The sequence below is a fragment of the Papio anubis genome, chromosome 15 (assembly GCF_008728515.1).
Source record: "Papio anubis isolate 15944 chromosome 15, Panubis1.0, whole genome shotgun sequence".
Taxonomy (NCBI): domain Eukaryota; kingdom Metazoa; phylum Chordata; class Mammalia; order Primates; family Cercopithecidae; genus Papio; species Papio anubis.
The window spans coordinates 21,603,746-21,627,411 of record NC_044990.1 but is presented as its reverse complement, the minus strand read 5'-3'; the positions used below and the strand labels follow the sequence as shown (position 1 = coordinate 21,627,411).

Below are 23,666 nucleotides of genomic sequence, written 5' to 3'. Positions count from 1 at the left end.
TGTGACTTGGAAACGTGTGCTCCTTCTACAGGTCCTATGGCCACCAGTGAGCACCTAATGCAAGTGGCTCAGCAAAGGCTGTCCTGCCTAGAGTCACATAGCTCTAGATTCATAGTCACTGAATTCATAGTCACATAGTCATTCATAGTCACATAGATTCTAGGAGACTCAAAGTTACAGGAACTCAGATATATTGTGTCTTTGAGGGAAAAAAAATTGCCTCCATCAGATTTATTTTTTAAAAGAAATTTACAAAGTCCTCAAGTAAATCTTTACTGGATAATTTAGGTTAGACCACATATTATCAGCAAATGCCTTGATGGTAACGAGAGATGTGTTGTCATACCCCCTCCCCTCCCTTCTCAAAGCACTTTGGATTGGTAGATACAGTTTTCCAAGAGGCATCAGCATAAATATTAGATCATGAAAAGAAACACTAGGCACAATTCTCCTTTGAAAGTGGATCAAATTGGCAACACATGTAGGTGTGTCTGCTTAATGGAGTCGAGGGAGAACAAGACCAAAGATGACTTCATGTCAAGTGAAAGACATCTTCATATAGAGCTGAACATATGCAGATCCCATTAGAGCAATGCAAGTCACTTGCAGATGTTACCTGGCAGCTTTGCACCTGGCTCTGTGAAAAATACTAATTGGCTTCAAGTTATAGTCAGACACCTGATTGGCTGGGATGTTAAAAAAAATTAAATCCATCAGTGTGGGAGGCTTGCAGCATGGAGCCTATACAAGGCATTCTATGCACAGAGTCCGTGCTTGGCATTGGTGAACTCCTATACCGAGCTCCAGATAGAAAACTTAAAATGATGCAGTATTACCCAATGTGGATTTAAACAGAAGATTTTCCAGCTACTTGCAAAATGGAGTAAAGATTCACGCCTGGAACTGGAAATAAAAAATACCAAGTCAAATTTGGTGCTCTTAGGCCGAGGATGAGCCACTTCCTCCATGTACCAAAGAAAATGGTTCAACACTCTAGTGACTACTCTGTGCAAATGCAAAATGCTTCTTGGATGAAAAAAATCAATGTTACTGTGCCTTGCAAAAATATTAATAATGCCTTGAACAAACACTTCTCTTTGAGGAGTCCAGAACATGCTGTGCATTTCTTCTTGTTACTCCCTATGCCCTGTCTCTCTCTGTAGGCAGGTAAGTGGGTGATATTTCAGAAGGGGAAAACAAGGTGAGGTAACTTGGGGGAAGCTGCCTCAGTTCTGTCACGGACCCAGAGCTCCTTGACTGCCCAGCAGGAACCACACCCCAGCGCCCTGATGTTGTGGGTGTCTAGCAGATGGATGCAAGTGTAACTGCTGCAAAAGCGAAAAAAGGCCAAAAGTAGGAAAGGACGGAGGAGGGAGAAAGAAAAGCTTTCACTGCCATTGTGGATTTGTAATTCCCAGACAGCAAAGACCAAAAGTTCTTAGGCTAAGCAGCCTCAAGAACGAGAAATGGTTGCTGATGGGGGTTGGAAGGGAGACAGAAAACCTAGAGGAGAGCAGAGTCAACTGCCATGCATTTCATCACGTGATCCAGAAGGTCGGAACCCTTGTCAGTAACCCGAACACCAAAAATCTCTGAGCCTCTTTTGGTTGATCAATTTGGCCCCTAAAACCAATTTACACTACGGCAATTCCCACTGCTGCTAGTGCATGAGGCACTGAGCAATTACTGCCTGGCCTGTTGTTGACCCCACTAACTAGGTGTTCACGGCTCCAGATATTTCTGGTCAGTTTACGTGGGTGACACATTTGTTAGCCAGATTGTTATTCTTTCTCCAGGAGTAACTGCTGGCCAGGCTTTGAGGGAGAACACTGTACTCCCTTGATATTATTAAATACAAGAGACCCTCATACCTTCTGACACCCAGAGACTTTACTCAGAGCCCTAAGGGAAGAAGCCGCATGGAGCTGAGGGCATTACTGAGCCACACACCAGATCTGAGGGACTTCCCTTTTGGCATTCTTGCTCTATTAAAAATTCAGTCCTTGTAATCCCAGCTACTCGGGAGGCTGAGGCAGGAGAATCGCTTGAACCCAGGAAGTGGTGGTTGCGGTGAGCCAAGATTGTGCCATTGCACTCCAGCCTGAGCAACAAGAGCGAAACTCCATCTTAAAAAAAAAAAAAAAAAAAAAGTTCAGTCCAAAAAAGAGATGGTGACACATTACAGTCATCTACTTGTCTCTGCATTTCTACATAGAGCATATGTAGGGAATAGCTGCTTCACAAATATTTTGAGTAAAAAATGTAAACTAATAATTTCATCAGTTGTATCTGTTTTCAGGTTTCCCACACACCGTACATATTCTTGCATGGTTTCAGATCATGGTAATATGTATTCAATTATGTCTATACAGAAAATTGTTGTTCCATACATAAATCCCATCAACAGAGTCAAATAGAACATGCTCGCTGTGGGATTCTGTGTATTGTTCTTAATTCACCAGACTGCTGTGAAAAACACATTCATCTCCTGACAAAACAAATCCAAGCTCCTTTATGTTATGTAAGCCCAACACTACCAGTCCTCCTCCTTCTACAGATTTGAAAACAGATCACTTGATGGTGCCCATGACATCGTAAGACCTCTAGGCCAGTTAAGCAACTGCAACACATACTCGGCCCACAGAATGTCTAACTGGCCTCAGTAGATATTAAGATGTGACCACTCCATGGGGCAGGATGTGTTTGTACGTGTGTGTGCCTGCCTGCATACACACACACACAAGAGCCAGGGAAAGACAATGGAAGAGCCAGAGAGGAGAAACAGGGGGCACATCTGTCTGTACTCTCCTCCTGCTGGAAGTTGAACAGTGGCCTTATTCTTCACGCTAAGTATAGGTTCCCAGGCATTTGTGCAGTCATATTCAATAATATATTCCGGGGCCGACGGTTCAGATGTGTCAGCATTTCTATTACCATTGCCTATGTTTAGAGTTCTTCATGCAGTCAAAAGTGCTGAGGCCAAAAATTGTTACGAAGATAACAGAGGCAAGATATAAGTAAATAAACCAAGGAACTAGGTACTTTTCTTTGGTATTTGCATTACAAGATAAATATAAAAATCAATTTAAAGGTATTGTTAGGCTGATTTCTGTTTTTTCCCTTCTTTATTTTGGTATGAGAGGTAAAAATCCAAGTTTCAATAATGGCTTCTGAGAAAATTCACATGTCTATGATTTGGGTTTCTAATAATTGCTTTTAAAAGTGAACCAATCGATACTGTGTCCTGAGGGACAACTGGGCTGAGCATCTCATGAGGAAGTAAAGGGAAGTGTAGAAAAAATGAAAGATTAACATTGACTTTTAATAAATAAAAGAGTACACAATGTAGATGAAGTTACATAACACATGAGGTGTTCTTCAAGAGTTATACAACAGAAAAATTGAGTGTAAATTCAATTTTGGCAGGTTAGGTTTTATTTTAACTGCACTGGGAAAACCACGTAGATAAAACTATCTTATTGCTTATCCTTTAAAATTTTAAAGCAAAACAAACACAACAGCATTTTATTTAATTGTAGTGTATCCGTATTTTCACATATTGGCTTTAAAAAAATATCTGCTTACAAGAAAGAAAGGAAAGCCCAAACAAGAATGTAGTATGTAAGCGAGTACAAAATGGGATACAGTATAAGGCAAACTGATTACCTAAGTCCCAAGAAGTCAAGAAACAGAGTGTAACTCAGATCCAAGCAGGGTTAACCAGGGAAGGCTCCATTTCTGTGTGTACCTGCTGCTTTCTTCGGCACTGCACTATACAACATTCTGGGGCAGCCTGAGAGATGCAGACTATACAAATATAGTCTCACATCTCACCACCAAAGCACAAACATTCCAGAGGCATGGAAGCCAAAGTGTAAACACTTCTGCAGTCAACCCTTAACTATTCACATTTACAGAAGGAAAGAGCAAAGATACCGCTAATCCAATAGATAAATGGAAAGATCACTGAGTTAGCTTTGGAATACACTCTTTTGAATACAGGTGTATCCGTGTTCAAGGAACTCACAAGTCTGTTATGAATATTAGTCATAAGGAGTCATAAGGAGTTAGAAACTTTCTCCAGGAGTTAGAAACCTTTTCAACATTTATTACAGCTACCAGAAATAGAGAATTAACTGGACAATCTCAAAGATGCATTTGACTGGTAACTAAAGTTCCATTGATTCCACCAGACAACTGTAAAACTATATAGATAGAATTTTGGAATTTGGCAAATAAGTATGGCATGAACAAATAACCCTGTTCAAAATTGAAAATAAACAGCAGAAAACAATTTTTTAAAATTCTACAAAAGTACTGAAATTCCCTTTCAATTGCTGCAAGTTACCTCATTTCAGTTGCCTTGTTTTCATTGCCTCTCTGCTCCTTTCAATAAATTCGGTCTTCTTGTTTTCATCTTTAATACATTGAGCTATCTCTTCATTTCTCATGCAAGGTCTTGCTGCTTCACTTTCATGAGCTGTCTCTGGAACCTTGCTCTGGATGTTCTCCTTGAAAGCTCTTGTCCATGAACATTTCAGATAAAATCTCATCAAAGCTTCCTCCATCATCACTCTGAGTCAGAGAAACTCACTCTGCTAAACTTTGCAACAGAACTTTTGCTATGTGCACTTGGATGGACGTCATAAGCTTCCAGGGAAGAATTAAAGAGATTAGGTACTCCTTGCTCATGATGCACAATGACACTGGATCCTTTATAACTCCAGGCCACATGCATCAAAGAATGAGCCAAAAGTCATACAAGTCCCTTCATTCTGATTCCCACATTTTTAGGACAAGTGCAATATAATATAAAGAGTATGTGTTTCAGAGTCTGAATTTGGATCTTAGTCCCATTACTTACTGGCTATGTAATCTTGGAAAAGATCCTAAACTCCTCTGAGCCTGTTTGTTAACCTGTAAAATGGGGATACATAATAGTACCTCTTAGGCTAGCTATGAAAATTAAGGTAACATAGGCAAAATGTTTGGCACAGGTACTAAACAAATGTTAGCTAATATTATGGCTTTTCTTAAAATGAACTTATTCTAATTATTGGCATTTAGCATTATAGTTTAGATGTCCATATTGAACTATCTCTATGTGATTTTTATCCTGTCATAATTGAAGTTTGCCACTGTTGATTCCCCCCGCTAAGTTGAGATACTAATTTGAAATTTATGGCCAACATCTAGCCCAAGTGATCATATTCTACTCATGTGAAATTAAGCTCCCCCTTAAAGCTGAAGATTGAATATCTATTTCTCTACATCTATGTAATATAGTCTGTTCAGACTTAAAATTTTGACCAGTGCTGCTAGACACTGTTGAATCGAACAGAGAGGGAAAGGGTTATTATGGCAGGAAGAGAAATGAACATTACTTAATGAACTTGCATTTCAGTTGAGCAGGGTTTTTAATACAAAAGAAAGAGCTTTTTATAAATTCTTTTGCTCAGCAACAATAAAAAGAGGAAAAGAGCACTCAGCTGGGAACAATAGCTACTCAGCTCATAAAAAATCATTAGAAGGAACATTTTCTTTGTCCGCCATGCCCAGCAATTTCGCTGGTGGGCAATGATCCAGATCACTTAGGTTCCACCTACAAAAATGAGTCCAGAGAACCTTCTCAACTTTTCCAGCTAATAAATGATGCTAACAAAAATCCTAATCTCTTAATGTGTGCAATGCCACCATAAATAAAATTTTGATTCATAATTCATGGAATGTTTTTGACAAGTAGACGATACTGATCCACCCATTAATAGGATTTGCTCTTGAGGTTGCTTTTCCATTAGAAGGGAGGGACTATGCTGACACATTTACTCATTCCCATCAAATCCTCCTTGCAGCCAGGAGCCTGTATCTGGTTGATGACTGTTGGGTAAGGTGCAGGGTGCCAGAGGACAGCATGGTTCCACTGTGTGAAATAAGCTGGTGTACTTGGATATTTCACTTTTCACTGCAGTCTCTGTAGCTCATATTAAGTTAGTGGAGTCAGAGAAACTTCATATTCTTGACATAAAGAGCCTGGCTGATTCATCTTCTCCCACAAATGGTATTAAACCATATTAAGCTAATTGTCAAGTGTGTTGAATTACCTTATCAATAAAAAGTTCTTTTCTGTGTTCAAGGTTCCCCATGACAACCAAAAGATTCCTGCACATGAATAAAATGTATTTCTAATGACACTGCTGGATAATCAATCATAAGCATGCCCATTAATGCAACTCCTATATGTCTTGTTAATTACAAAGTATGAGGGAAAAAGTTTTCTGTTTAAGAACTTATTTTTTTTTTGTATTTAGCTTGAACATGAACATTTTAAGAATGAACTTATATCTTTACTGCCTGATATAGTAAGTATTCAATATTTGCTGAATGTCTAAAATATATTCACAAAAAGTAAAGTGCTTTGAAGACTAAACAATGCATTCCAAGCCCAACATTTTTTCCTTACTAAACTTCTCTCCACTTGTGATTTTACGCTGAAGATTGGCACCATCAACTAAAATCTAAATAGCATTCTATGTTCCCCTTTAATTAACTGTCCATGACTTACACTTTCTCTGCAATCTGAATTGTTTTATTTTTAAAAGGCCTTCCTAGTCCCTCAGATTGCATCTAAGATGTAAGAACACACAGAAACTGCAATATCAACAGAACTTAATTAAGCAGAATATGCAATGACAGCAAATATGCAAGCACAATCTTTACTGAAGACAGGTAACCAAACAAGCTTTTTACAGATAATAAGGAGTTTGGGGGGAGGGGGTGTGTAGCTGGTGAAAATTCAGTTTTATAAGTATACTGCCATTGAGAGAATTACTCCTGAGTATCTGCAACTGTACTTATTCACTGCAACAGTAAACAAGACAGATATGATCCCTGTTCTCAGAGAGCTCATTATTCATGATATTACTTTTGCTGGATGCACCAGAAAGAGAGGGATACATTTTAGCTTGGCCTTCAACTATGTAGGTATAGTTGTGGAGATCTGGGGATTAGGATGGCATCCTTAGGTACAAGGATAACAGCAGAAAAATAGTAGTTGTACTTATTATCTGAAACTTTCTGAGCTTATACTCCAAGTAGCTGTAGTTAAATTGTATATGCCTTATTTTTTTAAGTAATGCCTTCACAGACTCAAGGGGAAGAAAAAATCCCAACCCTGTCCTGTTGCATATTAAAGATGACCACTGATTCTTTCAGTCCTTTCTATCCTCTCCCTTTGAATCGAGGCAGGCTCTGTAATTCTTAGACCAACTGAATATGGCACAAGTGACGCCCTGACAGTTTCCAGACCCAGGGCAATCTGGCAGCTTCCATTTTTTGTCTCTTGGAACACTCTGTTATAAGACAGCTGCTATGGTGACGATGCTCTAGTAGCCCTGTGGAGAAGCCTGTGTAAATAGGAACCTAAGCAGAGAGAAAAACCGAGGCTCTCAGCCACAACCAGGCCCAACTTGCTGGCTGGAGAACTGGTGCCTCCAGCCTGTTAATGCTGCAAGGAATGCAGACGAGCTGTCCCCACCATGTTCTACCCAAATTGCAGATTCAAGGGTGAAATAAATGATTACTGGGACATACCTGAAACTTTACCCTGAATCCGAGGTATTTTTAAAGATAAAACTAACTAAATGAGGCAGTGAAGGAAGTAAAAATTATATTTTTTGAGCATTTATGTGATTAAATGCTTTATACATCCTTATTCTCTACAATAACCGTATTTGATAGGATGATTTTCTCTATTTTATAGATACAGGTTATTGACTAGAAAACTGAGTAACTGCCCAAGGTCACATAACAGGAGGATAGTATTCAAAAGCAGACCTAACTCCAAGGTACCTGCAAAGAAAACAGGAATTAAGGAAATTCTAAGCTAATGCTGGGGTGACTCAAATTCTCATGAATAAAGTATGGATTAGGAAAATATGACATCAGTTAAAAGGTGCAACTGAGGGTGCCCCAATATTCCTTAGCAGAACTTTCCAAATTAGCGGTAACATGTTTTGATGCATAGTATTCAGAAAACGGCAACATTTTCTTAGTATGTAAAACTTTATGATGCCTGCTAAATGCAAGTGCTCCAGAGTAAAGAGGTTACAAAGATGAATGGCGATATTCTTGCTCTGAAGGTTCTTGCATTTTAGTACGAGAAATAAGGTATGTTACACCAAGAGTTGCTTCGCAAGGTACCAAGCTATAGCCCCATAGGTATGTATCATGTGAAGAATAAAGTACTATGGGGATTTATTTATTCACTCAACAAATATTTATTGGCTGCCAATGTAACAGTAAACAAGACAGATATGATGCTGCTCTCAGAGAGCTGATAATTCATGATATTACTTTTGCTGGATGCACCAGAAAAAGAGGGATACATTTTAGCTTGGCCTTCAACTATGCCTAGACTTTGGGCAGGTGGGGATCTGGGGATTGGGATGGCATTCTTAGGTACAAGGATTACAGGAGAAAAATGAAAAACACTAAAGTATGAGAAAACTAGTAGGACATGTACGGGGACTTTAAAGCAAGAACCATATTTTATCGACTTTAAGGTTCCATCAATTTAATTCAGGATCATTATTTTATAAACCAAAAGAAAAAATAGTAATTAAAGTTTTACAGAAATGGTTCTCAACTGGGGGCGATTATTGTCCTCTAAAGGGCATTTGGCAATATCTGGAACCATTTTTGTTGTCACAACTGATAAGACTAGTCTTTAGTAGATAACAGGTTAGATTATTGCTAATCATCTAAAACGCACAAGAGACCTCCCACAAAAAAAGAATTATTTGGCCTAACATGTCAATAATGCCAAGGTTGAGAACTCCTAAACTACAGAATGTTACAAGTTGAAAGATGCATCTAGGATATCTAAAAAGTATTTTAAGATACAGAAAATGCAGTAGTTCAGTTTACCTGAAATGAACCCAAGATTTGTAAAGGAATACTGGGAAATAATGCTGGCACTCTGTATCTGAATCTGTTCTTTCACCTTTGGAATAGTAAAGTGATAATGATCAGGGACTATGTTTTAAGAAATTAATTTAATGCAGTGTAAGTCACAGAGCTGGCCTTTGATGACCACGCTGTCCAAACTTTGCTTTCTAGAAACCCTGCACTCTAATCACTCCAATTGATATATCTATTTCTGCTAATTGTCATCTCAGAATAACACTCATCTCAGAAGAAATAACACTGACTCACCTCACCAATCATATGGTATCTCTGATTATTTTTCTTTTTTAAAGCCCAGCTCTATGCCACTTATTTCTCCTCTCATGCAGTGTTTAACATATTATTTTCTTCCTTTGAACTTTTAAAATATATCACCTGTATCTAACAGCATTCACTATGTGTGTGATTTATCCTTCCTCTACATGTAAGTTCCTTTGGGTCATGATCCATGACTGCTTCATACTTGCAACTCTCAGGGGACCCACGGTAGTGCCTTGCACATCAAAGGGGTCAATAAATATTTGTAGACTGAGTAATGAATAAATATACAGTACTGGGAGAATATAATTAAATACAAATTCCTCAGACTTCTCTCAACCTTTCCTCACAGGGCTCATTTTGTAAACGTGAATCATTTTAGTAGCTCTCCAAGTCCTCATGCTTTAGCTATAGGGTCTCAGAGGGAGCGGGGTTCTTAACCCTTACTTTACAAAACACCATTTAATAGATTCCATTACATTTCAGATCATATCTCCAAGGGGTATCAGCCAGTACTTGCTCTCAAGACATTTAAAACATCTTATATAGGCAGAGTCCCAAATTCCCTGAAAAAGAGAGACAGTTAGGGTACAAATATAAGCAATAAGAAAACAACTTCTCATTGCTCACAAATCCCAACTGCATTCTTGATAATCATACTTTTTGCACACGTGTGTGTGTGTGGGGGGGGGATTTAGAACATAACAAAAATCTTAAAAATGTATGAATGTAACAAAGAAAATAAGAAAAAAAGGTCAGTTACAGAATTTTAAGGAGATCCTTTAAAAGATAATAAAAAGCAAGACTATTAGTATTTTATTGTTATACAGCTTAATGGTGGAAGATAAGATTGTGGTCAATCCATACAGAAAATTAAGAAGACCATGTTTTAGAATATTTTGCAGGATTTTTTTTTTTTTTTGAAGTCCCCGCTTTTTTTTCCTTCAGCGTGGTCCTTAAGCATCAATCAACGTTTGGTGCCAGATTCTAGCAAGTCTTTTGCTTCATTTATTTTGGCTGCTACGTAAGGAGATCCACCTGAGACAACAAAGAAAAATGAATTAAAATATACTTCATCATTGATACTAAAAATACTTTTCTCTGATATTGTCTCACACATTAATCCTGACAAATTATTTTATAAGCTAACTAGAAATCAAAACAGTATAAATTAAACTTGATTAGTGAAGTCCTACAACTATCCAACAATTAAAAAAAAACCTCTGAGAAAAATGATGAAAGAAAGTTATGATCAGGAGTAACTTGAAAAATACTTAAATACTTCATGGGTCAGACATTCACCTTTCCAGTATGTGACCAGAGAATTTTCTAAAATTAAGCGGATGGTTAGGTAAATAAAATAACAGTCTTTTCCATGACTGTTTTCTTTTTTTTTTTTTTTTATAAAGACACATTCATCTGTGAAAAGGGGTATCTTTTTGAAGAACATAAATCAATTCAAGGGGTCTTTTTAAAGTATTAATCAAGTCTTATGATGTCACAAAAATAAAATGCATGTTTAAAAAGGCAACTATGTACTACCCAGTGCTAAAAACCTACTTACTTAATAGAGATAAATGATCTAATATTAATAAATGAGAGAAAAATAAGGTCAAAAGAAATTTTTGTTCTCTGAAATGATTCTATTAGAATATTGACAGTGTAGTTTTGGATTTACAGTGCCCCAAAATAAAACTGAGTCAGTTCCTTTTTAGAGTTCTTTGCAGTGAATTCTTTCTAATGTAAACAGCAAGGAAAATTGAGGTGAATTTCAAATGCAGAATCATTGTAAATCACAAACAGAACCTATTTGACATACAAAAATACTAGCCCCAAACTGTCACATGAAAGCTAAACATCATACGCCTTCTAACTTCTAGACCTGAATACTGTCATTGTTTAATGCTCAGACTAACAATTGTATTACAGCTCACCAGTCTCTCTGTGTTTTTTATTTTGTATTCTCCCCTTGAGTGCAAACCATCTATAGCTGCTGAAAACATCATAAGGTCTCAGTAGCTTACAACAAACCAAAAAGCAGTTAGCTAATATTGGTGTAAATTGTCCTGACTTTTTTCCGGCCTTTTATTGATATCATACCACCCAACTTACGAACGGAAAAGAAAGCAAAGAAAATACATCAACAACCATGGCATTGTGGTAGAAAGGGTAATGCTGGAGAAAGCTATATTTAGCTCTTTGCCCTTGAGGATACCACTGACATTTTCATATCAAGATCTGAATTGCTATAAACACTTATGGAATATATCACAGTATGTCCTTGAATGTGCTATAAGAGTTACAAAGAAAGCTGGTAAAAGTTTAAAGCACTTGGTTATGAAATCTGTTGATTTCATGATTATCTTTGCAGACGATCTAGCAATCAGGAATTAGGTAACGTCAATATGGTAAGCTGTTTAAATTCTTAGAGTTATCAGGGTGATGTCCTCAATGTCTTGAATATCCTCAGCAAATATTAAAATACTAATTAAACTTAAACATAACATTTGATTGATATGCATTCTGGATATTTAAATCATAGGCTGTAACACGCTCACTCAGCAGTTTGAAAAAAATCAAAGGCATAGATGATAGAAAGTCTTATACATTTTGGACTGGTTCTTGTGACCCTCATTCTACCTCTAAATAGTTGGAGAAGTTCCTCAGTCCAAAACTACAATTCCTATAGTCTCTTCAAGCAGTGTTTGATTCACATTAGGTTCCATTAATTAGAGCCATTCTTGTGAGACTTGGAAGGCTGAAATGCGGGAAAGCCTTTCTTGCTGAACCTCTTTATCATTATTACTACCAGTAAGCAAGAGTGTGGTTATAGTGGTGGCAGCAACTGTGCTTCTCCCACAGTTCTACTGGCAGCCTGTGAGGCAGCAGCTTCCCTGACACAGTAGCTCTGTAATTGTTTAGGAATGATTCTTGGCCGGGCGCGGTGGCTCACGCTTGTCATCCCAGCACTTTGGGAGGCCGAGGTGGGCGGATCACGAGGTCAGGAGATCGAAACCACAGTGAAACCCCGTCTCTACTAAAAATACAAAAAATTAGCCGGGCGAGGTGGCAGGCACCTGTAGTCCCAGCTACTCAGGAGGCTGAGGCAGGAGAATGACGTGAACCTGGGAGGCGGAGCTTGCAGTGAGCCGAGATGGCGCCACTGCACTCCAGCCTGGGCTACAGAGGGAGACTCTGTCTCAGGAATGATTCTTGTAGGTCAAGTGTAGAACTTGCTCCTTCAGATCTTTGAACAACGTGTAACCTGTGCTAAATGTTCTCCTGGTTAAAATACCTAGTTGCTGGCAGGGAATCCTGACTGATAACACAGGATAGGACGCATACCCTAAATTTAACGAAAACAAAGTACTCTCGGCTGTACACAGTGGCTCACGCCTGTCATCGCAGTACTTTGGGAGGCTGAAGTGAGAGGACTGCTTGAGCCCAGGAGTCTGAGACCAGCCTGGGCAACATAATAAGATTCTGTCTCTACAAAAAATTTAAAAATTAGTTGGGTGTCGTGGTGCACACCTGTAGCCTGAGGCTGCAGTGAGCCTTGATCGCACCACTGCACTCCAGCCTGGGCGACAGAGTGAGGCCCTATCTCCAAAAAAGAAAAGAAAAAGAATAAAGAAAATAACACTCTTCAACCCCTCTCGGTTTTCTGGGGGAATTCGGTGAGTTCCATTTGATGAGAACACTCACCTTCACCCTTGGTATTTCTGTACCTTTGTTCTTCTACCACTAAATATTGCCAGAGGTCGTCTGCTTCCGGCTACTGTGAACCATCATGTTTAAGACCAACTCTCCCACTGACACCCAACTAGAAGAGCTAAATAAAATACAAACACATCAGTATAAAAGCACTGGAGCGCTACCAAGTCAGTCAGGTCTTGAGGGACCTGGAGATAAGGGAAATGTACTATGATGAGTCCAACATTCTGCACTGCTTTTTTCCTTCAAAGAAGCCAGACACATAAGAGAATATAATACTATTCCATATATATGAAACATGTCTAAGGCCGAGCACAGTGGCTCAGACCTGTAATCCCGGCACTTTGGGAGGCCGAGGCGGGCGGATCACGAGGTCAGGAGATCGAGAGCATCCTGGCTAACACATCTCTACTAAAAATACAAAAACATAAAAAATTTTAGGGAAACCCCGTCTCTACTAAAAATAAAAAAAATTAGCCGGGTGTGGTGGCGGGCACCTGTAGTCCCAGCTGCTCAGGAGGCTGAGGCAGGAGAATGGCATGAACCCGGGAGGCAGAGGTTGATGTTGCAGTGAGCCGAGATCGTGCCACTGCACTCCAGCCTTGGCGACAGCTAGACTCTGTCTCAAAAAATAAAAATAAAAATAAATAAAATAAAAGATATGTCTAATCTATAGTCTATGGCAGAAAGAAGAATGGTGACTGCCCAGGCTGTGGACTGCCCAGGCTGTGGGGAGGGACTGGCAATGGGAAGGGGCAAAAAGGAACCTTTGGAGCTTATGGAGATGGTATATGTCTTGACTGTTAGTGGTTACATGCACATATATATTTGCCAGAACTCATCAAATTATGCATTTAAATGGGTGCATTTTATTCTATATAAATTATATCTCAATAAAGTTGATTAATAAAAATCCAGCAGACTATATATTAAGAGACTATACTTTTAAGAAATAGAAAAACATATACACTATCAAAAATAAAGCTGACATTGTTATACTAATTATAAGATAAAGTACATTTGAAGGTAAAATGCAAAACTAAAACGGGCAATTTCACAGTGTTACAAGGGTCAGTCTACTGGTAAGAGAAGGCAATTGTAAATTTGAATATACCTAATAAGATAGCCCTCAAAATACACAAAGAAAAAAAGGAGAAAACCAAAAGGAAAAACAAACAAATCCACAATCTTAGTGAGTGATCCCTCTTCTCAATAATGCATAAAACAAGTAGACAAAATGAAAGAGTAAGAACACTGAAGTTAAATAACATCAACAAACTTGATTTAACTGACACACATAAAACGTTCTGCCCTACAAGTGTAGAATGTATCTTCTTTTAAACTGCACATGGAACATTTACTGTAACTGACTATGTGCTAGGGTATAAAGTAAGTATCAACAAACTTCAGAGATTAAAATAACAATAAATGGTGCTATGTAAAGGGTCTTCCATGGATGAATGTTGATTTACAACTGCTATTAGACCATAGGTTTGGAAATTGAGATTAAGTGTTCAGAAAATATAGCCGTTTGAAATAACAGTGTACCCCTGTAAAACCTGGATCTTATATACATACTTTTTTCCTCAATTTTCTCATTTCATTTTCATTGTATTTTACAAAAGCTTTCAGTCTACCAGTGATTGAGAGATAAAAAAAAAAAAAGTCCTCCAACAGAGTTTGAGAAACACTGAAACAGAGGCTGTTAACTGACCATAGGAGAACTAAACTAGAAATCAATAACAAACACATCTAGAAGATCCCAACGTTTGAATATTAATCAATACACTCCTAAATAACTCACGCATCAAGGAAGGTAGCACAATAGAAATTAGCATTTGAGAGAGAATCAACACAGTGAAAGATTAGTTCTCTAAAAAAGTAATCAACTTCATGTCAGAGCATGTAAAAATGTAAAAGATAAATTCCAAGAAAAAGAAAACCTTTCAAAACTAATATAAGAAGAAATGGAAAAATCAAAAGAATATTTAAGAAGCTAAACATGTAATTAAAAATCTTCCCAAAAAATAATAATCCTGGCCATGATTTTGTTGAATTTTTCCGAAAAATAGAAGAGAAAGAAAACACTTTCAACTCTTTTTATGAGGTTAGCATATCTTTGATAACAAACCCTAATGAAAATGTCACAGGGAAACCACAGATCTCTATCTCTCATGAGCACAGGTGCAAAACAAACAAAATATTCACTTATCAAATCAGACTAGATATGATGACCAAGTTAGGTTTATATCAGGAATGCAAGACTGGCTTACATATCCAAAAATTAATTGATGTAATTTACCACATTAACAGAATAAAAAATAAATATATATTTATTAATTTATTTTTTGACACAGAGTTTCTCTCTTGTTGCCCAGGCTGCAGTGCAACGGCTAGATTTTGGCTCACTGCAGCCTCTGCCTCCCGGGTTCAAGCGATTCTCCTGCCTCAGCCTTCCGAGTAGCTGGGATTATAGGCATGCACCACCATGCCCGGCTAATTTTGTATTTTTGGTAGAGATGAGGTTTCTCTATGTTGGTCAGGCTGGTCTTGAACCCCCAATCTCAGGTGATCTGCCCGCCCTGGCCTCCCAAAGTGCTGGGATTATAGGCGTGAGTCACCGCGCCCAGCCAAAATAAATATATAATCATGCCAATAGGTTCTGAAAATTCAACACACATTCATAATAAAAGCTTTCAGTCAAGCTTCTGCACAGCAAAAGAAATAATCAGCAGAATAAACAGACAACCCACAAAGAGTAGGAGAAAATCTTCACAAACTGTGTATCTGACAAAGGGTTAATATCCAGAATCTACAAGAAACTCAAACCAATCAGCAAGAAAAAAATAAATAATTCCATCAAAAGTGTGCTAAGGACACGAAAAGACAATTCTCAAAAAAAGACACACAAATGGCCAACACATATATAAAAAAAAAGCTCAATATCACTATTTATCAGGGAAATGCAAATCAAAACCACAATGCCATACCATCTGACTCCTCCAAGAATGGCCATAATTAAAAAATCAAAAAATTATAAATGTTGGCATGGATGTGGTGAAAAGGGAACACTGTTACACTGTTGGTGGGAGTATAAACTAGTAAAACCACTATGAAAAATTGCACACGCATGCTTATAGCAGCACAATTCACAACTGTAAAAATATGGAACCAGCCTAAATGCCCATCAACCAACATGAGAATAAAGAAAATATGGTACATATATGTAATGGAATACTACTCAGCCATAAAAAGAAATAAAATAATGGCATTTGCAGCAAACTGGATGGAATTGGAGACCATCATTCTATGCGAAGTAACTCTGGAATGGAAAACCAATCATTGCATATTCTCACTATAAGTGGAAGCTAAGCTATGAGGACACAAGGGCATAAGAATGATATAATGGACTTTGGAGACTTGGGAGGAGGAGAGAAAAAGGAGATGAGGGAAGAAAGACTACACATTGGGTACAGTGTACACTGCTTGGGTGATGAGCACACCAAAATCTCAGATATCACCATAAAAAAGCTTTTCCATGCAACCAAACACCACTTGTTCCCCCAAAACTATTGAAATAAAAATAAATAATAAATAATAATACTAAATGAGAATGGATTAAACAATCTAGTCAAAAGGCAAAGGCTGTCAGACTGGATTAAATGACAACATGATCCAGCCAGGTGCAGTGGCTCAATGCCTATAAACCCAGCACTTTGGGAGGCCGAGGCAGGAGGATCACTTGAGTTCAGGAGTTTGAGGCTAGCCTGTGCAATATAGCAAGACACTGTCTCTATTAAAAATAGAAGAAAAGCAAACAAGCATGACCCAACTATATGTTCTCTACAGGAGACACACTTAGATTTGAAGACAAAAATACTGAAAGTAAAAGGATGGAAAAAGACACATTCTGACAGCAGCAATCACTGAAAAGCTAGAGTAGTTAATGAGACAAAGTAAATGGAAACCAAAAATGTTCTCAGAGACAAAAAGGGACATTCCATAATGAAAAATGGGCCAATCAATCTGGAAGATGGAACAACTGTAAACATATGTGTACCTAACAATAGAGCACCAAAATACATGAAGCAAAAACCAACCAAAACAAAAACAGAAACTAAGAAATGAAGAATAAATAAATATTTTATAATGCCAGCTAATACCCCACTTTCAATAACAGAACAACCACACAAAAGATCAACAAGGAAACAGAAGACTTAATACTATAAACTAACAAGACCTAACAGATATTTATAGAACACTACCCAACAACAGAATATGCAATTCTTCCCAAATGCACAGAGGACATTCTCCAGGACAGAGCATATACTAGGCCATAAAACAAACCTTAATAAGTTGAAAAGGACATAAATAATACATTATGTTCTCTGACCATAATAGAATGACCTTAAACATGAATACCACCACCCATAGCTTATGGGACACAGCGACAGTGGTGCAGAGAAATTTATAGCTATAAATGTCCATGTTAAAAAAAGAAGATGGCTGGGCACAGTGGTTCACACTTGTAATCCCAGCACTTTGGGAGGGTGAGGGGGGAGCAGATCTCAGGAATTTGAGACCAGCCTGGCAACAGGGCAAAACCCTATCTCTACAAAAATTACAAAAATTAGCTGAGAAAGGTGGCATGTGCCTGTAGTCTCAGCCAATCAGGAGGCTAAAGTGGAAGGATCACTTAAGTCCGAGGGGTCGAGGCTGCAGTGAGCTATGACTGTGTCACTCCAGTCTGGGTGACAGTGTCACTCCAGTCTGGGTGACAGTGAGACCCTGTTTCAAAAAAAAAAAAAACACTTCAAATCAGTAACTTAATATTCAACCTAAGACAATGGAAAAAGAAGAGAAACTACTATATGTCAATAAATTAGATGAGTTAGAGAAAATGGACAAGCTCCTAAAAGATACAAACTACTGATACTGACTCAAGAAGAGACAACTTGAGTATTCCTGTAACAAGAGACTGAATCAGTAAACAAAAAACTACCCACAAAGAAAAGCCCAGCCCCTGATGGCTTATAGAAGAGAGAACATTTCCTAATTTATTTTATAAAGCCTGTATTATCATCATGCCAAAACCAGATAAAGATATCACAAGAAAGCTACTGATCAATATATCTTATAAGTATGGATGCAAAGATACTAAAACACAATACTAGCAAACCAAACCCAGCAACATATAAAAAGAACTATAAACCATGACCAACCAAGGGATGCAGGAATTATAAACCTTGCATCCCTGTGGGATTTAACACAGGGATGCAAGTTTGGTTTAAGCACCAAAAAATAAACATAACCAATCTCATCAAAAGAAAATAAAATTCACATAATGATCTCAATACATGGAGAAAAAGCATTTGACAAAATTCAACACCCTTTCGTGAAAAAAGCACCCAGCAAACTAGGAATACAGAGAAGCTGCCTAAGTGTTAGTATGTTTGTAGATAAAAAGCATCTACAAAAAACCCACGGATTGAATGGAGAAAGACTGGATGCTTTTCCCTAAGACCAGAAGCAAGACAAGGATGTCTGTTCTTAATGATCCTAGTCAACACTGTAATAGTGGTGAAAATGAGGTTAAAAAACAAAAAGACATCCAGACTGGAAAGCAAGAAGTAAGACTATCACTATTCCTAGATGACATGATCTTGTATACTGAAAATCCTAAAGAATCTACTAATAACTATTAAACCTAATTAAATAAGTTCAGGAAGGTTATGGGATAAAAGATTAATTACAACTCAACTGTATTTCTATACATTTATAATAAACAAAATTATAAAAATAATTCCATTCACAATAGCATTAAAAAGAATAAAACAGGAATAAATTTAACAAAAGAAGTACAAAACTCAGACTTGTAAACTACAAAGCATTGTTGAAAGAAATTAAGGAAGATCTAAATAAACAGAAAAACATCCTGTCTCTGTGGATCAGAAGACTTAACACTGTTAAAATGGCAAAATTCCCCACTTTACAGATTTAATGCAATCCTTATCAAAAATCTCAGCTGATTTCCCTGTAGAAATTGACAAGCTGGTTCTAAAATTCATATGGAATTATTACAGAAGGACCAAGAATAGCCAAAACAATTCTACAAAATAAGAATAAAGTAGAAGGACTCATACTTCACAATATTAAAACTTACTGCAAAGCAACACTAATCAAGACAGTATGGTACTAGGACAAGGACAGACAGACAGATCAATGGCTAAAGGGGTTTCTTCCTGAGGTGATGAAAATGTTCCAAAATTAAGTGTGATGTTTGCATATGTCTAAGAATATGCCAGAACTACTGAACTGTATACCTTAAATGGATGAACTGGTATGGTATGTGAATTGTATCTCAATATAGCATTAAAAAAATAATGCAGAGACAAGGGGATCTGAAGAAAAATATTTGAGTCTGATTTGGTTTATCAGATCATTAGAGAATCACAGAAACCCAGAGTTGGAAGGGTTCTACCTCTTACCCAATAAATGAATTCCTTCTATGACATCACTAGTAAGTTCCTCTCTAGTAGTTTTCAATCAAATTACCTTTGCTGCCTCTATCTGCACATCACTTTTTCCATTGCTGTACCTCCAGTGTCTAGAAGAGGACCTTGTTCTACCGACTTCCAGAAGCCTCAATAATTACTAGCTGACTGATGTCTTGCGTTCCAGCTACAAGAAAAGTCTTCCTTATAGGGGTCAAATTTTCACTGCTTAGAGTTTCTTCTCAGTGAACACACCTCTGTTCTCATAGAGGCATAGAAGAGGGAATTCACATATACATGCCACATTTTAGGTATTTGATATTGCAAAGATCCCCTCTAAGTTTCTCAGCAAATTTTCTTTTTCTTTAACCATTGCTTTGGCCAAAAGCCTAAGAGTCATCTTTCTTCATTTTTTCTTACCCCTGATTCATAAGCTTTGTTGGGTATTCCTTCAAAACATATCTGGAATTAGACCCTTTTTTTTGAAACAGTTTCGTTCTTGTTGCCCAGGCTGGAGTGCAAAGGCTAGATCTTGGCTCACCACAACCTCCACCTCCCGGGTTAAAGTGATACTCCTGCCTCAGCCTCCCAAGTAGCTGGGATTAGCTTCCCGAGTAGCTGGGATTACAGGCATGCACCACCACACCCAGCTAATTTTGTATGTTTAGTAGAGATGGGGTTTCTCCATGTTGGTCAGGCTGGTCTCGAACTCCCAACCTCAGGTGATCTGCCCACCTTGGCCTCCCCAAAGTGCTGGGACTATAGGCATGAGCCACCGTGCCTGGCCTAGACCCCCCTTTTTTTTCCCCTGACCTCCTCTACTACAACAACCCTCATCCAAAACAGTATCATTCTCTTGGATTACTACAATTTTCTCTAGTGACTTCCTTGCTTCCACTCTTGACTCCCTATTTGCTTCACAGCTGCCAAAATAGTGTTCCTAATATTGCAAAACAGGTAAGAGCATTCCCATAATACCTAAAAATAAAACCTGCAGTTTGTAGTACGGCTTGCAAGCCACTCCATGATTTAGCCTTGGGCTTCCTCTCCAATTGTATTTCCTACCACTCTCCCCTTTGCTTGCTAATGCTCCAGCTGATCTGCTTATAATTCCAGAAACAAACCATATGCTCTCATTTCAGGACCTATGCACTTGGTGTTTCTTCAGCCTGAAATACTCCTTCATTTTGCATGACTTACTGCCTTAGGTCTCTGCTCAAATATTATCTCCTTAGACAGAATTTCTAAGAAGGCTATAAGTAAATCAGCATCCGCCTCCCCTCCAGCTGCCATTCTCTATCTCATGCTCTGCTTTTTCTTCAAAGCGCTTATGATCCATGACATCATGGGCATTTTTTATATCAGCCTTTTCTGCATAACAAACCACCCCAAAACTTAGTGGCTAAAAGCAACAATGTTCTTTTTATTTCTCACTTTTCTGTGGATTGGCAAGGTGGTTCTTCTGAGCTGGGTGGTCCAGGATGGCCTCATTAGGGCTTAAGCTGGGACAGCTAGGCCTCTCTCTACTTGGTCTTTCATCCTTCAGGCGGACAGCTTCGTCTTCTTCACTTGGTGGTCTCAAGGATCTAAGAAGGTAAGAGCTGAAGCTGCAATGCTTTGTGAGGCCTAGGCTCAGAAATCACATAATGTCATTTTTTGCTATATTCTATTGGTCAAAGCATATGACAAAGGCCAGCCTGAACACAAAGGGTGAAAAATCAGACCACCTCTTGATGGAGGAGCTATGAAGAATCTGCGGCCATTTTTAAACTACCAATTACCTATCTACTATTGTCTCTCACAGTGGAATATAAGATTCCTAACAGCAAGGCCTTTGGTTATCTTCTTCAGTATCTAGTGCATTATCTGGCTTATATTAAGTACTCAATACATTTTGTTGAATGAATAATTGCTCATATGACATTGTTTCCAGACACTTCATGATCCTATTCAATTTCCTCTGAATATGTGACTTGTCAGTATCCTTAAAAAATCTGGGATCCAGAAACAGACACAAAATTCTAGATAAGATCTAAATGCCTAGCTCAGTACAGCTGGATAAATGTTAATTGAATCAATGCATAACAAATAAACACAGAGGACTGCAGTAATATTTGGTCTTTAATAAAGATACTATGTGTCCTTTATGCAGCTTAGGACCACATTAAAATTTTAGCAGCTTTTATGCTATTGAATCTTATAGGCCTTGAGATCAAATACATGTCCTACGGCTCTTTTCCACATGAAACACTGTCAAATCTCTGTCCCATAATTATATAATTGACTTTTGAGACTTAAAACATTACATTTATTCCCCCCAACATTTAATCTCTTCTAAATCATCACCTTCTCTAGTTGATCATTACCATTGACACACAAACCTGCTAAAAACTATTCAACAAGCTTTTATAATTAAAAAACAAAAGTAAAAAGCAAAAGAAAACAAAAAATATAAATTTTTCCCTTAATGACTCATCCCTCTCTTGCAGATACTACTCCACTTCTCTCCTTCCCTTCCTCACAAAACTTCTCAAAATAGCTGTGTATATAAGCTAACTCAACTTCCGTATCTTTTCACTCCTTAGCCCAGCACCAATTAAAACTGTTTAAGGTCATCAAAGTCTTCCAATGTGGAAAAAAATACTCTGGACCCTCCTCTCTATCCTTATTTTAATGGTTCTCACAGCAGCATCCAGCCCAGTTTATCACTTGGTTTCCTTAAATACATTCCTATCTTAGCTTCTATGGTATCATTTTCTCCTTACATTTTTTTCCTTCTGTCTCCTTTGATGATTTCCCGTTTTCTAACTTGATCTATACGTGTTTGGTTCCTTAGACCTGGATGTTCCGGTTTTTTTCCTCCTATTTCTATCCTTACTTTCTCTTCTCATGACCTCTTAAAGTTGGTTTCAACAGCATCTTAAGTTGATGATTCTTAAGTCCAGTCTGCTTCTCTGAACTCTAGAGTCATTTATTCAATTCCTATTCTCCATTCCCACTTGGACAATCTACTGACTAATTCATTTAACATCAAGACAATATTTTCTTTTCTCCTAAACCTGTTTACAATCCACTTGTCCACTCTAGATCATCCCCATTTCAGTAAATAGCTCTACCATCTACTTAATTTTTTGACTCAGAAATCAAGGGGAAATACTAAATGCCCTGTGTCAAATCAAGTAGCAGTAACTGTTGCTTCTGTTTCTAAAACATATCTCAAATTCACTTTCTTGTCTCCATCCTAAACTAGGTCATCATTATTTCTCACTCAGATTACCCTACCAGCCTCCTAGATGACCGGCTAGTCAATTCATTTGTCATACTGTCTCAAAAGTAACTTTCTTTACTTTTGTTTTTGGTTATGATGGAGTAGAGTACGTTAGATGCTCACATTGAAAGCAACTAAAAAAAAAAAAGCCAGACAAAATTCACAACAAAAATGAAACCACTACTAAAAAACCCCACCTCTTGAAACTTCTAAGAGAAACTTCTAAGAAAACCATGACTTGAGGGTCCAAAGATTCCGGAAGGGGAGGAAACTTAGAGAGGTAAAATGACATTCTGAAATTGCTTTTTCCCTTAGATTATTTGACAATGCTTGGTGTGAGGCAAGAAATTAAAAGTATGGGCAAAGGACACAAAAAGGCTGCTGCTGGGGCAGGCAAGGTATCACAAGCTGCTAAGACAAAAACTGTAGACTCAAAGATTTAGAACTCAACTGACAAAGGCAAGCTTGAAAACAGAGCCTCATACACAGCTGATTTTTCCCTCTAAGTACATACCAAATTCTGAACTTATACAGGGTAGAAGCAAAGTAGAAAGTTTCTGAAAAAAGCAAGAACCTTCTGAAAAGCATAGTAAAGTTTTTGGAAGTTTCAAAATGCTAAGGAGACTGTGATTAGAGATCAGAACCTTCCAGGCATAGGAACCCCACTGAACACCCCAGAAACCCAGCTGGAACCCGTAGAGCAGTGGTTCTCAAACATTAGTGTACATTAGAATCAACTGGAGGGCTTCGTAAAACACAAAATGCTGGGCCCCAACCACAGGTTTTCTGATTAAGTAGGTCTAGGGTAGAACCCAAGAGTTTGCATGTCTAACAAATGCCCAGGGGAAGCTGCTGACAGTGTGGGGACCACATCTTTAGAAATACTGATAAAATGAAATACATCAACACTTGGATGATTTGTAACTCTCAGTGAAGCAGTATTCCCCAAATGACCAATGAATGATGTT

General features: G+C 38.0%; 1 protein-coding gene across 2 annotated transcripts in view; it reads right to left on the bottom strand.

Annotated features, from left to right (window-relative positions):
- Nucleotides 1–6,699: 6,699 nt before the first annotated feature.
- Nucleotides 6,700–23,666, bottom strand: part of DNAJC15 (DnaJ heat shock protein family (Hsp40) member C15) — a 163,152-nt gene continuing 146,185 nt past the window's right edge. The window contains exons 6-7 of one of the 2 annotated variants that reach the window (XR_001896804.3): nt 20,865–21,016; nt 6,700–10,260 (exon numbers count right to left, since the gene is read on the bottom strand). Coding sequence is in view for 1 of the 2 variants with exons in the window: in XM_003913822.5 (XP_003913871.2) it covers nt 10,190–10,260 (71 nt within the window). In the remaining variant the exon portion in view is untranslated. The remainder of the gene's footprint in view (nt 10,261–20,864; nt 21,017–23,666) is intronic. The other variant, XM_003913822.5, reaches the window with a different exon arrangement.